Source organism: Aethalodelphis obliquidens, unplaced genomic scaffold (assembly GCF_003676395.1).
Source record: "Aethalodelphis obliquidens isolate GAN/ISIS:26980383/991018 unplaced genomic scaffold, ASM367639v1 scaffold8, whole genome shotgun sequence".
Lineage (NCBI taxonomy): Eukaryota > Metazoa > Chordata > Mammalia > Artiodactyla > Delphinidae > Aethalodelphis > Aethalodelphis obliquidens.
This window is the reverse complement of record NW_020837952.1, coordinates 45210613-45228377: the sequence shown is the minus strand read 5'-3', so window position 1 is coordinate 45228377 and position 17765 is coordinate 45210613. Positions and strand designations below refer to the sequence as shown.

General features: G+C 44.5%; 1 protein-coding gene across 3 annotated transcripts in view; it reads right to left on the bottom strand.

Moving 5' to 3' along the window:
- DRAM1 (DNA damage regulated autophagy modulator 1) overlaps positions 1 to 6679 on the bottom strand; it is an 86861-nt gene extending 80182 nt beyond the window's left edge. The window contains exon 1 of one of the 3 annotated variants that reach the window (XM_027107347.1): positions 6266 to 6679. In XM_027107347.1, the coding sequence (XP_026963148.1) occupies positions 6266 to 6396 (131 nt within the window). In that variant the 5' untranslated portion in view covers positions 6397 to 6679. The remainder of the gene's footprint in view (positions 1 to 6265) is intronic. The other 2 variants (XM_027107346.1, XM_027107345.1) reach the window with 2 other exon arrangements.
- Between the last annotated feature and the right edge of the window lie 11086 nt (positions 6680 to 17765).

The window sequence follows — 17765 nt, the reverse complement described above, 5'->3', positions numbered from 1 at the left end:
TACCTTAGTAAGTTGTCCTTGGCATGCTATGACTCTACAATGCATGTTCTTGATGGACTGAAATGCAATTACTGTCAGGGAAAGAGGACTGTTCAGTGGACCACTCTTTTTTAAGTTGAAATTGAGCACTTAGGTTTAAAAATTGTCATCAAGACTTCTGAGCGATACTCTACTGCCTTTTAAAAAGTAGAACTAGCAGAAGAAAAACATTCACAAGTTTAAGTCAGTGAGAAAAATAAGTATTTTATGTAATTAAATGACAATGAAAACATTAAATGGAGGAGAACTTATATATATATTTACAGTTGACTCAGAAGCCAAACAATGCTACAAGCTGCAAAAGTTTAGGATCTTCAATGTTCTTACTGTGTTTTTCATAGAATTAACTAATTTGGGCAATGCTTTTTGATAAAAATATTAAGCTATAAATTATCCTTTCTAAGCTATAAATTATCATTTCAAGGATGACACTTTTCTAGCTCAAAGTTTTAAATGGCATGCCTGCCTTTTCGTCTTATGATACTGTGGCTTAGATACTGTGAGGTAATAATCACTGCACTATAAAGACTGAAATGTCATTAACGTCATGTGAGAATATGTGACTCTGTACCCAGAGACCTCATTATCCTGCTATTTATTATCCTGAATCCCATTGTTGCAGCTGAACAGGGAAGCAGAAGTCACCATTGCCTGAAATTCAGTGTAGTTAGTAATCAAAAGAGTTGGTTTAAGCAGGAAGCCATCAAAAATTATACGGATTTGGGGGGCGAGGGATAAATTAGGAGTTTGGGATGAACAGATACACACTAATATATATAAAATAGATAAATAACAAGGACCTACTGTATAGCACAAGGAACTATATTTAATATCTTATAATAATAACCTATAATGGAAAAGAATATGAAAAATAGAGATATAGGCATATGTATAACTGAATCCCTTTCACACAACATTGTAAATCAACTACACTTCAACTAAAAAATAATAATAAAAAAATTATACGGATATGTACACACCACAAATATACAAATGTACAAACATTCATTTGCCTACGTGTTGATGTGGGCCAAGGCTGTTACATAAGTACGAGTCCACCGTATGTCCTCCTGGCATAAAAACCACATCTACTCTGAATCATCTCATTTCCAGTTTTGGTGTCTTTAAAGTGGATAGAGGGCTTCCCTGGTGGCGCAGTGGTTAAGAATCTGCCTGCCAATGCAGGGGACACAGGTTCGAGCCCTGGTCTGGGAAGATCCCACATGCAGTGGAACAACTAAGCCCGTGGGCCACAACTGCTGAGCCTGTGCTCTAGAGCCTGTGAGCCACAACTACTGAGCCTGTGCTCTAGAGCCCACAAGCCACAACTACTGAGTCCACATGCTGCAACTACTGAAGCCCACACGCCTAGAGCCCATGCTCCACAACAAGAGAAGCCACTGCAATGAGAAGCCTGCACACCGCAACAAAGAGTAGTCTCTGCTTGCCACAACTAGAGAAAGCCTGTGCACAGCAACGAAGACCCAATGCAGCCAAAAATAAATAACCAAAAAAAAAAAAAATATATGAGTGTCCCCCTGTAAAAATCTAAACTAATGCTTTGAGGTTGATTTTTATTTGTCCTTGGTTTTCACATCCTTGCATTAATGGTTTCATAATACAGAAACATCACACTATGTTATTCCAACTTGCTAAATTTGGTGGCTGTTTGAATCCCAATGCTTCTAATTTAATTTTATGATAGGAAACATCCATTTGCCTAAAAAATAAATTCACATAAAAAGTTAATGCCAAGTTTAGAGATGTTACCTTTGGGAGAAACTGGGTAAAAAAATACATGGGATCTTTCTGTATTATTTTTTTATAACTGCATGTAAATCTATAATTATCTTAAAATTAAAAGATTAATTTTTTTTAAGTGTGGCAGGAGAAGTCTTATTTCCACCCTTTTTTTCCATCAGCTAGGGTCTTGCTGACCATGGCCACCTCCCTCCATCATACACAGATAAACCATTTTTATTAGTTTCTTCATGCAAGCAAATACAGATACACATTATTCCCCTCCCCAATGGTAGTATATTTTGTTTGCATCTTGCTTTTTTCCATGTAACAATGTAATGAAATTCTAAAGAGAGTATTCTATGTAAAAAGAGCTTTCGTTTGAGATATTCTTGGGTAAATCATTTATTAAGCCAGTCCTCTACTGATGGACATTTGTATTGTTTCCAACCTTTTGTTATTAAAAGCCGTGCTATGAATATACTTTAGATATTGTATTTGTGTCATTTTGATAAATAATGCCCAAGTCCCTCCGTAGAGATTGAATCACTTTACATTCCCACCAGCAGTGTACAGGAGCCTGTTGCCCCAAAGTCTCACCAATAGAATGTGCTATCAAACATTTGGGTTTCTGCCAATCCAGTAGATGAAAAGTGAGTTTTTTTGTTTTGTTTTGTTTTGTTTTCAGCCGGGCTGCGCAGCTTATGGGATTTTGGTTCCCCAACCAGGGATCGAACCCAGGCCCTCGGCAGTGAGCGCCTGGAGTCCTAACCACTGGACCACCAGGGAATTCCCAAAAGTGAGTTTTAATTTGAATTTTTATTCCATTCATGAGATTGAGCATATTTTCATGTGTCTAAGAGCTATAGGCCCACTTGTCCCAAATACTGAGGAATAACAATGTTATCAGAAAATATCTGATAAGAAAGCTGAATTTGATTGTCCTACTGCAAAGGGGTTCTTCCACAGTTCTGGATCTTATTTAAAATGCAATGGCTAGTGGTGATCATTTTTTAGTGTACAAAGATACCGAATCACTATGTTGTATACCAGGAACTAACAAAGTGTTGTAGGTCAATTATACTTCCAGAACAAACAGAAAAAGATCAGATTTGTGGTTACCAGAGGTGGGGGTGGGGAGAGGGGACGTTACATGAAGGTATCCAAAAGGTACCAACTTCCAGCTGCAAGACAAGGAAGTGCTAGGGATGTCACGTACAACATGAGTAACGTAATGAACACTGCCGTATGTTAAGAGAGTGATTCTTAAGAGTTCTCATCACAAGGAAAAACTAGTTTCTTTTGCATTTATTTAGTTATTTCATTTTATTTTATTTTATTTTTTTTTTTTATTTTTTTTTTTTTTTTGCGGTACGCGGGCCTCTCGCTGTTGTGGCCTCTCCCGTTGCGGAGCACAGGCTCCGGACGCGCAGGCCCAGCGGCCATGGCTCACGGGCCCAGCCGCTCCGCGGCATGTGAGATCCTCCCGGACCGGGGCACGAACCCGTGTCCCCTGCATCGGCAGGCGGACCCTCAACCACTGCGCCACCAGGGAAGCCCTACATTTATTTTGTATCTATATGAGATGATGGGTAGTCACTAAACGTATTGTGATGATCATTTCATGACGTGTGTAAGTCAATTTGTGATGCTGTACACCTTTAACGTATACAGTGCTGTATGTCAATTATAGCTCAATAAAACTGGAAGATAAATAAATAAACAAAATTGTAAAATGCAATGGCTCTTACTTAAAGTGTTCAGCGTTGTTAAAAAACATCAGAACATCAGATTGGCTGAACAATGCCTTCGCGTTAAAGGGTGCTCACCCTAAATATGTCCAGATCACTGACCAACCACCAGTGACTTTACCGAGCCTTCCCTAAAGGGCTCTGCCCTACCCTGGAGGGAAGAATAGCAATACTCACAGTTGAGCACCCAAGACATATTAATTCAACAAATATCGAGAGCCTTCATGGATGTTACATTCCAGCAAACGAAGACAGATGATCAGCATAATAAATAAGTAAATCATACAGTTTGTTAGAAGGTAATAGGTGCTATGGAGAATAAGACTGGATGGGGGTGTCAGGAGCACTAAGGTGCAGTGTTAAATAGGGCCATCAGAGCAGGCCTCACAGAGATAATTGAACAAAGAAGGAGGTAAGGAAGAACATTTTGGCAGAGTAATAGCCAGTGCAGAGGCCAGGAGGAAGAGGTGTGCCTGACATGCTCAAGACCCAGGAAGGAGGCCAAGGAGTCTGGAGGGAAGTGGAGCGGGGGGCGGGTAAGGAAGAAGAGGAGGCATCAGAGCAGAGATGAGTTAGAGAAGTACGGTCTGGGCCAAATGGATAAATCTGGAGTTAATCCCATCACGTCCAGAAACTTGCCCTTCTAATCTTGCCCTTGCCCTGGCCTCAATGACTTAGTTTTCTAGGAGGCAGCAGAGGCAATCCAGTGCTCCAGCCACCCATGTAGGCAGACAGAGCAGACAACCTAAAGGCCCCAGGCACACTTAGGCAAGCAATCACGTGTTTGTAGGCTGAAGGCTCCCGGCGCAAGGGAACAATCTCGTGCCTTTTTCTCCTGTTATTCCACTTTTTCCTGAAAGTTTCCTTTCCTTGCTAAATTTAAAACCTCTTCCTTGGAATGTCTGTGATTTGAGCATCTTACAAGTAGTTGGTCCTGTCAGCTCATTTCCCCATTTCTGAATGTCTGGTAGCTCACCTGGAGGTGGTATTAATCACGACTACATCAGACACCTCTACAAAGACTCAAACCCTGCCTCTGATCGCCTAGCCAATGTGTACCAAATACTACCTGCCCCTGACCTTCAAACTGGCAACAAACACAGCTGCTATTTACTCAATAAAAAGCATTACCGGGATTGAACTCTTGCTTTTAACATCAGTCTAAGAGGATCTATCCCACTTCAGATACAAGAGAAGCAAGACAATGGCACTTGGGACAGAGACGAGCCATGAGAAACCAAGCCGAGGTTTCTGCAGGGGCACCACGCCTGATGGGAAAGTTTCCTCGATGCATGGGACGCCTCATCTTGCGTGGGCAAAACCACCACCATTACTACAGATTTGGTTCTGTGTACTATTCTGCATATCACTTGCTTCCTTGCATCTTTAAACTGTCGTCCCCTCTTGCTTCACTTCGTTTCCCCTTTCTCGCCTACAAAAGAGATTATAGAGCATTGCTCACCAGGCAGAATGGCTGCAAAAAGAAGAGGCCCTACAACCTCTATAATCTCTACAATCCCTACAATAATTAAGCAGTAACCTTGGGTGTCACCAACTTTATAATGCCCTCACCAATCAATACAGACCCAGAGCGGTCACACCACTTGGATAAGGATGGATTCTTCAAATGTTTAAGGAACGCCATTACCACAGTCAAGGCGCAGAGCTGGGAGCCACACGAAGAGGATCCAGACGCATGTCCTGGGCACTGATAAAGTGACTCTCAAGAAAGGTAGAGGCCAGACGTCCCTGGTGGCGCAGTGGTTAAGAATCCCCCTGCCAATTCAGGAGACACGGGTTCGAGCCCTGGTTCGGGAAGATCCCACATGCCATGGAGCAACTAAGCCTGTGCGCCACAACTACCGAGCCTGCGCTCTAGAGCTTGCGAGCCACAACTACTGAGCCCGCACACCACAACAAAGAAGAGCCTCCGCTCGCCACAACTAGAGAAAGCCCATGCGCAGCCACGAAGACCCAATGCAGCCATAAATAATTAAATTTATTTTAAAAAAATTAAAGAAAGGTAGAGGCCAAAACTCATGAAAGACGAAATGGTATAATGACAACACAAGAGATGTCACCAACTGTTGACAATTTGAAGGCCCAGTACCCAGAGGGATCTTGGGCAGCTCCATCCAAGAGAGCTTAAAGCGTCTTCCAAACACCACTACCAAAGGTAGCATGGTGTTGCTTCTGGCATGGGAATGAATCTGGGTGTGAGTTCTGCTTCCACCATTTCTTAGCTGTGACATCAGTGTCACACTGATGAATTTCAACATCAGCTTAAACTTAGTTTCCTTGCAAGAAAAATGAGCCAGACAGCCACTTCACGAGGACGTTGGGAAGCAGGAGTGAAATACGTGAGCTGTTCTAGCGTACACCTGGATCTGCCTCTTACACATTCAATGAGTGGCATCCAACAGGATCCATCCTTGTTTCAATACCGCCAAAGCGTCTTCCAGAGATTCTGTCCCATACCCAGTCTCAAAGTTCTCCTGTGCATCCTCGATGGCTCCTGACGCCACTCTGCTCAGTGTTCGGGGTAAAATCAGAACTGCTCGGCTCCTACCCCCTGCCTCCCTGTACCTCCCAGGAGCGCCCCCTCCTGGTCGTCAGTGCTCCATCTTTCTGCAAGACGCCCCAGCTGGGTCTGGACCCCTTCCCTCCGCATCAGCAGTGCTCCCCCGCGGTGCCTCTGCCCCGTCCCGCGTCCTGCCTCCCACCCGGCTCCTCACCTGATGTAGGGGAGGAAGGGGTTGACGTGTCCGGAGAGCACGGCGACCACGTAGGAGATGATGAAGGCGGCGGACGACCAGGTCACCAGGAGGAAGGGGATGAGGGCCATTCCCCTCAAGAAGCACAGCATCGCGCCGCCACCAGGAGGGCGCTGCGCTCTGCGGGCCCGGAACGGGGGGCTGCTCTGCGCTGCTGGGAGGTGGGCTCCGCGCACGTGCCGACCCGCGGCGCGGCGGCCACGGCGCGAACAGCCACGGGCGGCCGGGAGGGAGGCTCCGCGACGGCTGGGCAGGCCCGGCCCCGGAGGTAGGGGAAGCGCGGAGAGCGGAGAGAGGCGGCGGGCTGCGAGGAGGCGGCGCGGGAGTGGGTGGGGCGCGGGCGGCCCGGGCTTGTTGCGAAACGAGTGAAGTCACAAAGCGGCGGCCCCGCCGACTTGCAGGCGCGCGGCGACCTCCCCGCGAACGCGACGCCGGGGCTGCGGGACCGCGGGGCGGGGGGCGGGGGACGGAGGGGGGGGGACCGGCTCCTTTCGCTTTTGGTTCGGCCTCCGGGCGGGGGCAGCGGCGGGAATGCCCGCCCAGACGGTCCCAGCCCGCCACGCCGCCCTTGCCCTTGCGCAACTCCGGGGAAACGCATCAACGCCTCCCGGCCCCTCTTTCCCTCGGGGTTTCCGGGGTGCCGGGCCTCGAACCCCGACGGCTTCCTCTCCGTGGTCCCGCCGCCCGCGCGTGGTGACATCCACCCCATCCCGCCGCACTGCGACGGCTGCTGCTGCCCCTGCTGCAGGGGTCCGGGCAGAAGTGTTCGGTGACGTTCGCCAGGACACGGGGCACGGATGCGGCACCCACGTGGATGGTGTCCACCTGAAAACCGAGGGGAGTGTATAGGCGGGTGTTTGCGAGGGCCGGGGGCCGAGCCTGGACGGCCCCGGTGCTGCCCACAGTGCTGCTTCCCCCCTACCCCGCCCCAATCCCCGCTCCACCCCGCACAGCGGACTCTTCTTTCCTAGAAGTTAGGTTTCTCTTTCTCTCATGGATCAGGGTTAGCCCAGGCTTGGAGCCTGGTGAGTAATGGGGACTTGATACATTTCAAACCCTGTGAAAGGGATTCGTGTTCTGAAGGCGCTGGCGGGCACAGTGATTTTGAGATACAGGTGAGGGATTCTGAGCCCAAGGTATGTGAGGTCACTGGTCATTGGTAACCAAACGTGGGTTTGTTTTAGCCACCTTAACATTTCTTGAGTGTCCTGTCCTCCTGCTGGAGGACAGGATACAAAGATTAAATAGTTTCATGGGGTCTAGGAGACTGACATGTCAAAATAAAATACATTGTATGGAATATTAAATAAATATGAGATTTAAAAAAAAAATAGAGCTGAGAGGCTGGGGCCAGTGCTCGCATGAAGAGCCAGGTATGTGTGCCTGACAGATAGTAGAGGTTTTTAAAGTAAATCATTGCTCTTCAGGCAAAGAAAGGTGAGACTACCATTCCAGTCCAAGGAAACAGCAGGAGAAAATGCACAGATGGTGTTTTTCTGGACCTAGAGAAGTACCCTAGGGGACTTCCATGGCGGTCCAGTGGTTAGGACTCCAGGCTTCCACTGCACGGGGCACGGGTTCCATCCCTGGCCCGGGAGGATCCCACATGGCCGGTGGCCGAACTGAATAAATAAACCATTAAAAAAAAAAAAAAAAAGAAGCGCGTTAGTGTAAGGCAGGGAATGGAGAGGTGGGCAAAGAGGCCACATCACCTGAGCCCTGCTAAGAATCTTATTTGTTTGAACATATGGACACCAAGGGGGGAAAGTGGCGGGTGTGTGGTGGTGGTGGTGGGATGAACTGGGAGACTGGGATTAACATATATACACTAATATGTATAAAATGGATAACTAATAAGAACCTGCTGTATAAAAAGATAAATAAAATAAAAAATCTTTTAAAAGACTAAAAATGTACAAAAAAAAAGAACCTTATTTGTTTGGTTTTGGTTTTGGTAGTGAGGAAACAGGAACATGGACAGACTTGTATTTCAGGAAATCACTGAGCCTGTGGGGAAGTGACCACCATATCCAATAACGCAGAAGCTTTTAATTAAGCTTTTAAAAAAAATCACAAAAGTTGCCATCCTTAGTTGTCCACTGTAGGTCTCTACTTAGGTTTCTGCATTCTGAAAGCCCACCAGCTTCCCTGGTCTTGCTTGCTTTTCCCTGTCCCCTCCTGCTTCCCCTTTCCTACTCTACAACTGATCTTATTTAAAAAACCCTCCCTGAGGCAGAGGAATTACGACATCAAATGGAATTCACCTGATCATTTTATCTTTCTGTTGCTTATGTAAGTCCCTTAATCCAACTGGCTAATCACTTTTAACACAAACATACAGGAGTTGTCTGACTATAAAGGCAGAAAGAATAAAATAAGTATGGATACATATATATATATTTAATATAGGTATATAAGTGTAACTAACTGCATACACATACATATGGTGTCAAGCAGCCCTAAGGAGCACAGCGCTGCTTTCCTTTCAAAAAGCTTCTGATACCGTAGATCTTTTTTTTTTTTTCAAGCAAGGGATACTTTATTTTATTTATTTTATTTTTGTCTGCGTTGGGTCTTTGTTGCTGCACAGGCTTCTTATTGCGGTGGCTTCTCTTGTTGTGGAGCACAGGCTCTAGGCACGCGGGCTTCAGTACTTGTGGCACACGGGCTCAGTACTTATGGCTCGTGGGCTCTAGAGAGCAGGTTCAGTAGTTGTGGCGCACGGGCTTAGTTGCTCCACAGCATGTGGGATCTTCCCGGACCGGGGCTCGAACCCGTGTCCCCTGCATTGGCAGGGGGATTCTTAACCACTGTGCCACAAGGGAAGCCCCTTTTTTTTTTCTTTTAAGTATTTATTTGGCTGCGCCGGGTCTTAGTCTTTAGTGATGGCATGCAAACTCTTAGTTGTGGCACGTGGGATCTAGTTCCCTGACCAGGGATTGAGCCCAGGCTCATTGGGAGCCCGGAGCCTTAGCCACAGAACCACCAGGGAAGTCCCAATACTGTAGATCTTATGACACCCACTGCTTGGAACGGTAAAGTTTATATGGTAAGAAATGCAAAAATCCCGAAAAACAACCTTACTGGTGAAGGAAACCAGATTATGTCACCCCCAAATATGCCTCTTTGACATACTGTTTTGAGCCGAAGGCAATTAGGAGCAGCGAAAACAGGAAAAGCTCTCTCTACCCTCCTCCTTTCTGCCTAAAGACAAAATATAAATTGCCTTTGCTGGAGGTTCTAGACTGTTAGCCCAGAGATGACACCAAACAAACCTCACTGTTAGTTTCCCCCAATATATTACATTCCCACAGTTTCCCGCCCTTGGAAGCCTTAAAACGCTTTCCTTTGTCCCGTCATTTCTATACAAATTTATTTTTTCTTTGTTAAAATGCTATATACACCCAAGTTCTAGCCATCCCTTTGAGTTACTCATCCCTGAGTTTCTCCCGTGCATTTGACATATACATATTAATAAACTTCTGTTCATTTTTCTGTTTTTTGTTGACAGAGACCCAAGCTGAGGACCCAGAAGAGTAGAAGAAAAGAAATTTTTTTTCTTTCTCTACACTGGGTAACTTTAAGATGTATAATATAATAAATATTGTGCATCTCCCTTTGAAATGATTCTGACTTTCTGTCAAAGGAAGTCACACTGTCTCAAAGTAAGGGTCTCAGTGGACTGTCCTTTTGAGGATGAAGTCATTCTTCCTTGATGATCATCATTTATTGAAAGGTAGTGATGGGCTTCCCTGGTGGCGCAGTGGTTGAGAGTCCGCCTGCCGATGCAGGGGACGCGGGTTCATGCCCCGGTCCGGGAGGGTCCCACATGCCGCAGAGCGGCTGGGCCCATGAGCCATGGCCGCTGAGCCTGTGCATCCGGAGCCTGTGCTCCGCAACGGGAGGGACCACAACAGTGAGAGGCCCGCGTACCGCAAAAAACAAAAAAAAGAAAGAAAGAAAGGTAGTGTTGTTTTGATCTAAATAATCCTCACACCAAAGCTCAGGTATCATCCCCTTCTCATGGATGAGGAGACTGAAGCTCAAGGTCATGCAGCTAATGAACAGAGGTGCAGAATTTGAATCCAGGTCTATCTGACTCAAAAGCCTGTAACCCTAACCATTGTAAGGACTGTCTCACTCTTCTAATTCCTCAAACTCCAGAATTACAGAAGGAAACTCCTTAAAATATATAGTTATCTAGGACTTCCCTGGTGGCATAGTGGTTAAGAATCTGCCTGCCAATGCCGGGGACATGGGTTCAAGCCCTGGTCCCGGAAGATCCCACATGCCGTGGAGCAACTAAGCCAGTGCGCCACAACTACTGAGCCTGCGCTCTAGAGCCTGTGAGCCACAACTACTGAGCCCACATGCCACAACTACTGAAGCCCACGCACCTAGAGCCTGCACTCTGCAACAAGAGAAGCCACTGCAATGAGAAGCCCACGCACCGCAACGAAGAGTAGCCCCTGCCCACCGCAACTAGACTGTACACAGCAATGAAGACCCAACACAGCCAAAAATAAAATAAATAAATAAAAACAAATAAATAATATATATATAGTTATTATTAAATTTTTGTATATGTATATTTATGCATGGATATATTATGCATTTTGAAAAACTTACCCAATATATAATAACAACTGAGAAGCATCCATAATTCCCTGACAATAAGTCAACTTTCTCAATTTTCTAATTTCTGTTTGGCTTTTTCTCATAGGAATATTCAAAATCAAATCGTAGTTGCAAATTTGTAGCTTGTTTTTTTGTTTTTTTTGCGGTACGCAGGACTCTCACTGTCGTGGCCTCTCCCATTGCAGAGCACAGGCTCCGGACGCGCAGGCTCAGCGGCCGTGGCTCACGGGCCCAGCCGCTCCACAGCATGTGGGATCCTCCCAGACCAGGGCACGAACCCGTGTCCCCTGCATTGGCAGGCGGACTCCCAACCACTGCGCCACCAGGGGAGCCCATAGCTTGATTATTTTTATGTATCAAATATCTATTCCATGTTGTTACAATCTTCGAGTTACCACTTTTACTCTGTATTCATCCATTGAATTAATGAACTATAATTTGTTTCACTGCCCCCAATGTTAAACACTTATGCTCATCCAGATAGTTCTCTATTTTAAATAACATTCTACAAACACTTCAATTTTTTCTGCTTTTCTTTTTCCTGTCCTTTTCACACATAGGATTGCTCTGTCAAAGGACAATACAAATATTTTAAAATCCCTGTTAACATTCTAAATTATATAAAAGTACTGTACCAATTTCATTGCTTCGATAACCTCACTGTTGCAGTTTCATCATATATCACCTCCATTTCTGTATTCTTAGCGTTATCTACTACAGTAGCTATAAAACACTGCTTGTGGTATTAACTTATACTTGCTTTCAGAGCTATAGCTCCTTTATTTCATTGTTGTGATAGATCACAAGTTACCCAGTGCAGCACCCATTTTCCCTTCCTCCTTAGTAATAAATTCCCAATTTAGAGTGGACACATTCTGCCCCATACAAAAGGATCAGATTTCTCGCCTTCCCTTGCAGCTAGGGGCAGCCATGTGATGGTTCAGACCTACAGCATGTAATAAGAATCCTTGGGCTTCCCTGTTGGCGCAGTGGTTGAGAGTCCGCCTGCCGATGCAGGGGACACGGGTTCATGCCCTGATCCGGGAAGATCCCACATGTCATGGAGCGGCTGGGCCCGTGAGCCATGGCCGCTGAGCCTGCGCGTACGGAGCCTGTGCTCCGCAATGGGAGAGGCCACAACAGTGAGAGGCCCACGTACTGCAAAAAAAAAAAAAAAGAATCCTTATGTGATATAAGAAGGCTGCTTAAGGGAAAATGACTTGCAACATAATGGGATGGCAGGACTCCAGCAGCCATATTGGAGTATGAAGTCACCAAATTTGAGGAGAAAGGCTCTAAGTGAGGATGGTGGAACAAAAAGGTGGTGGCCTAGTCCCTACTGATCATGGAGCTGCTGGGGCAGCCCTGGATCACCTAGCTCTGGGCTTCCTTTATGTGAAAGAGTAATAAACTTCCATCTTACTTAAACACTATTATTTGGGTAGTTTTCAATACAGTTGACCCTTACGCCATCCCCCACCCCCAGTGGAAAATCTTATAACTTTATTAGTTGGTCCTCTGTATTCGTGGTTCTTCATCAGCAGATTCAACCAATCTTGGATCATGTAGTACTGCATCACATATATATTGAAAAAAAAATCCGTGTATATGTGGACTGGTACAGTTCAAACTCATGTTTGTTCAAAGGTCAACCGTACTTCCTAAATTAGTTTTTTTATTGCATCCCTTTCATGATGTCTCTAAATCCCAGGTACCCAGTTGTTCAATGGGCCATATTCCTAGAAAACTGAGTATAAAGTCATTTTCCTAAATACCATCTTTAAAATACTATAATGAATGCTCTTGTAAATTATGCCATCATGTATCCCATCTGTAAATCTGGATGTGCATATGCTGAACTTGCTTAAGAGCCTTGCTTATTTCTTCTACCAGGTCATGATAATTTTACAAACTCAACCTGCCATCGTTTTGTTCCCCTCTTAAAGTGTGTTTTTACATCCCTGGAGTTCCCACTTTAATACACCACATTGTTATCCTGTATTGATTATTAGACATTGTACTTGAAGAATTACTTTTAGAAATAATTTGAGGTGTTGCTGATATTTCTCCAGAGAGTATTTTGTTTACTTCATGTTGGCACTGGGGACGTTTGCTATTCACCATCACGCAGACCTTATTTTATGGCTCGAGGTTTTCTATGCCACGTCCCCCCTGCCCTGCACGCGCCCCACTCCAGATACCTTGAAGCCAGACCTGCAGTGTGTATGAGGGCTGGTTATTTCTTGCTCACCCTTACTTTGGACCCACAGCCCTGGTCTCCAAGGCTTAAATCCCTTACTTAGAAGATGGTTGAAAGCCCTTTTCAGTGGCCTTTCCTCACGGGCCAATGCCCCTGACCAAATACAGTCCCAGAGCTGGGCTCACTCCTCTGGATTCTATTCTTATCGGAGATCTTGGCCCAATAACTCCTCATCCTTTGGTTAAATCTGATGCTTTTAAGATGTTTTTATATTTCCCCAGATTTTTCAGTTGCCTGAATTTCCTAGTCCAACATTGTTAGAAGCAGAAGCTGGGGCACTGCATTAGGTCCATTTCTTTTATGAGGATAAGTTGTCATGTTTTTGCAAAAGCAACTTTTTAAAATTCACAGTTCAGGAGCTTGGTCACTTGTCATTACTCAGCTCTTTAATTACCAGATAAGAGTACAAAAATTAGCACTGCTAATTCCATTTCCTTTACCATTCTTTACTTATTCTATGTATTTTGATTCACAGGCAATAAAAACCTCAATTATTTCTCTCTTCTAAAAGCTGCAGTATCCCCTCTCCGTGAATGTGGACTGAACTTAGTGACTTCTGAGGACTAGAGTATGGAAAGAGAAAAAAGGTATCTTTACAGAGGAGAAATCTGGCAGACAGCACCTTAACCAGATCATCAAAGTTAACATCGCCCGTAATAAACTGCTACTGTATATATTGATATAATAGGATATCATAATATGATGTGATGAGAAAGTACTTCACCTCTGTAGTATTTTCTCCAAAGCCATACCCCCCAGTCTAATTGTGAGAAAACAAGACAAACCCAAATTGAAGGTCATTCTATAAAATACCTGATTGGTACTTTCAAAAGTTTCAAGGTCATGAAAGACTGAGAAACTCTCACAGACTAGAGGGACAAAGGTAACATGATATCTAACCGCAGTAGGGTGTCCCAGATTGGATCCTGGAACAGAAAAGGGACCTTAATGGAAAAACTAGTGAAACCTAAATTAAGCCTATAGCTTAGTTAATGGTAATATGCCAATGTTAATTTCTTAGTTTTGACAAATGTACCATGGTTACGTGGTACATGTTAATATTAGCGGAAACTGGGTCAAGGTTATATGGGAATTCTCTGCTCTACCTTTGCAACTTTTCTATAAATCTAAAATTAGTCCAAAATATTTATTAAAGTTGCAGTAATATATTTACCAAAACTCAATAAGATCTCATATTTAAAATCGCATACTTCATTAGTCTCCTTTTGACAACCATATTACTTTTCTCAGTTATATTGTAGAAGCAGAGAACATACAGTATGCCTAGATGTTCCCCTAGAATGAAAGATTCCTGCTTCTTTTCCATTGTCTAGTTCTCGCTGGGAAGTGGTTCCCCAGGCAAGGACTTCCCTTCCTCCTGGCCGCATCAGGACTAGCTCTTGCCAATGGAGCTGGTGAGCCATTTCCCAGTATGGGCAGTGGGTATGCCTTCCTCACTTTCTTCTCCCATCAGCTGGCAGTATGCCAGCGCCCACGATGACCTTGGAAGCCACTTGTTATGGATAGAGACTGTCAACCTGGGTCCCTGAACAACTTTGTGAAGCAAAGAACTGCACCCAAACCCCAATCCCCAGCCATTGAGAAACACTGGTTTGGGTCTTTACAGAAATGAGATACTAAAGCCTTTGAGATTTCTGGGTTTATCTGCTACAGCAGCTCACGTTTCTCAACATATACATACACTTAACTTGCCTCTCCCACCTTGTTTAACTCATCTGAACGGGGTTGACTTCACATGGTAACTCTAGATTCCCAGAGGTCAGGCAGAGGTTAATAAACATTGCTATGAACAGCAAACACGGGAGCTAAAGTGAATAAAGATGATTGTAATTCAGTACATTTATTTATTTTAATGTGTGGGGTTTTTTCTTTTTTATAAATTTATTTATTTTATTTTATTTTTGGCTGCGTTGGGTCTTCGTGGCTGCACACGGGCTTTCTCTAGTTGCAGCGAGCCGGTGCTACTCTTTGTTGCAGTGCATGGGCTTCTCATTGCAGTGGCTTCTCTTGTTGTGGAGCACGGGCTGTAGGCACGCGGGCTTCAGTAGTTGTGGCACGTGGGCTCAGTAGTTGTGGCTCGCGGGCTCTACAGCACAGGCTCAGTAGCTGTGGCTCACGGGCTTAGTTGCTCTGCGGCATGTGGGATCTTCCCGGACCAGGGTTCGAACCTGTGTCCCCTGCGTTGGCAGGCGGATTCTTAACCACTGCGCCACCAGGGAAGTCCCGTAATTCAGTACATTTAAAATCAAATCAAAATAGTATATTTTTCAATGAATGGCAGGGCCTCAGGACTCATCCCACCAAAGAGGATGTCACCATGCTTCTCCTTCCAAGAGTCTCTGGAACAGTCAAGGAAATTTATGTGAACGAATGTGTGTAGCCATTGCTCTGAAAAAAAAAAAGGGCACGTACTAAAGTGTACCATCTCTTTAAAAAGCACCATCTGGGACTTCCCTGGTGGTCCAGTGGGTAAGACTCTGCGCTCCCAGTGCAGGGGGCCGGGGTTTGATCCCCGGTCAGGGAACTAGATCCCACATGCATGCCATAACTCAGAGTTCGCATGCCGCAGCTAAGAAATCTGTATGCTGCAACAAAGATCCTGCGTGCTGCAACTACGACCCAGTGCAGCCAAAATAAATAAATAAAATTTAAAAAGCACCATGTATAATTTCTACTCTCCCTTTTACGATTCAGAAGAAACTTAAAATATGCTCGTAGGGGTAGGGGTTAAGTAGAATCTCTTTTCTATATTCCTGCTCTGGCAAAGGGGCATTGTCATAATAGGGATGTCACAACTCCGGGTGTCAGTCACCTTTTGAGTGACCCAACCCGTGTGTGTGTGTGTATTACAGGGCAGGGATCCCTGAGCTGTGAATGGATTCTGGGCCCTGTTCCCAGGTATGGCGAGAAGTCACCTCTGTACACAAAGGCAGGAAACGTTACACAGTGAGCCAGATTTTTCTGGTGCCTAAACTATACTCACTTGTACATAATTAACCTTTAAAGATATGCTGTTTGTTTTCTTTAAAGTGTTCATCTGGCACCCTTTCTTCAGGGTATTCTCCTAGAATACCTAGAAAGGGGATTCTTTCTGCTTCACTTACTGATCTATTCCCAGAGCTTGGAGCAGTGCTTTGACATAGGTGCTTAATAAATACTTGGTGAATGTATTCACCTCAGCAATGACCTTCTTCAGGAAGTCTTCCCTCTGTGCCACTCCCCTGTATCAGGAGGCATCCTGGGCTACTTCCGTTACATACTTCACAATGTAACTTTTCAGTCTACCCACTAGTCTCAAAACTTTGTGAGCAGGAACTAAACCTCCTACATTTGTATCTCCAGTGCCAAGCACTATGTTTTGTGCTGGTCTCAGCCTATCAATAACCAATGTGGTTGGACCGGCCCTTGTAGTTATTATGATTGCAAGATGCCCTTCAGCAATAACCATCAGGAAACTTTGAAAAGATAAAGTGTTATTACTTATAAGACCTGGAAATCATATAGCACACCTGTGAGGTCTAAGGGACAAGAGAGAGAAAGAGCATGCATGGGACTGGGTTCTCCTTTTACTGGGGTGGAATAGATTACTGCAATTTAATAAATATTTTGGAGTAATTTTAGATTTATACAAAAGTTGCAAAGACAGCACAGAGCAGGAATATAAATTGAAGGAAGAGAAAAAGATGAATAGTCCAAACGGTCAGTTATTAAAATCAATCAAGATCTCAAAAACAAAGGAGCTTGGCTCTTTATTTAGTCTGTGGCTGGTAGTATGTTTATTTGAGATGGCCATCTTCAGATGCCTTGGTGATCAAAGCTTAATTCAGGGGACTTCCCTGGAGATCCAGTGGTTAAGACTCCATACTTCCACTGCAGGGGGTGAGGGTTCAATCCCTGGCTGGGGAACTAAGATCCCGCATGCTTCATGGCATGGCCAAAAAAAAAAAAACCTGAGTCAGGCTGTTGCATTACAAAAAAGAAAAAAAAAAACGGTCGGGGCTTACACTACACACTAGCACAAAATAAATGTTTATTGAAAAAATATGTACCAATGAATGCTTAATACTGATTTAATACTATTGCCTAGAGAATCTGGTCTTTATACAATCGTACATACCATCAGCACATTAGCATCTCCTAAGAGGCACTGTTAACCCCATATCACTGAGTACAGAAATCAGAAAGGCTCAGCAAAGGTTTAGAAATTCTGGCTACTCAAAGGGAGAGAAACCAGAGCACTTTGTGGGAGTGATACCTGTTCATTACAAGTTGCTACAGGTTTGGGCAATGGTACCAGAAACTTCCTCAGTTTCATCATATTTTCTGGCAGATGTTTTTAGGCTCCCAGGGTTAAGGAAGAAAGAACATATTTGAGAAATTTGGGGATTTCCATGATGACAATGAGAGTGAGAATTTCTTAAAAATTTTAAGAGTTCAGTTTTTTTTCCTTCCCCTTATGAATAGTTTCGAAATTAACTTGCAAATATAGCAACTCATATGATCTGACTTTCTCAGTTTAGCTAATCTTAAATCTCTACATAT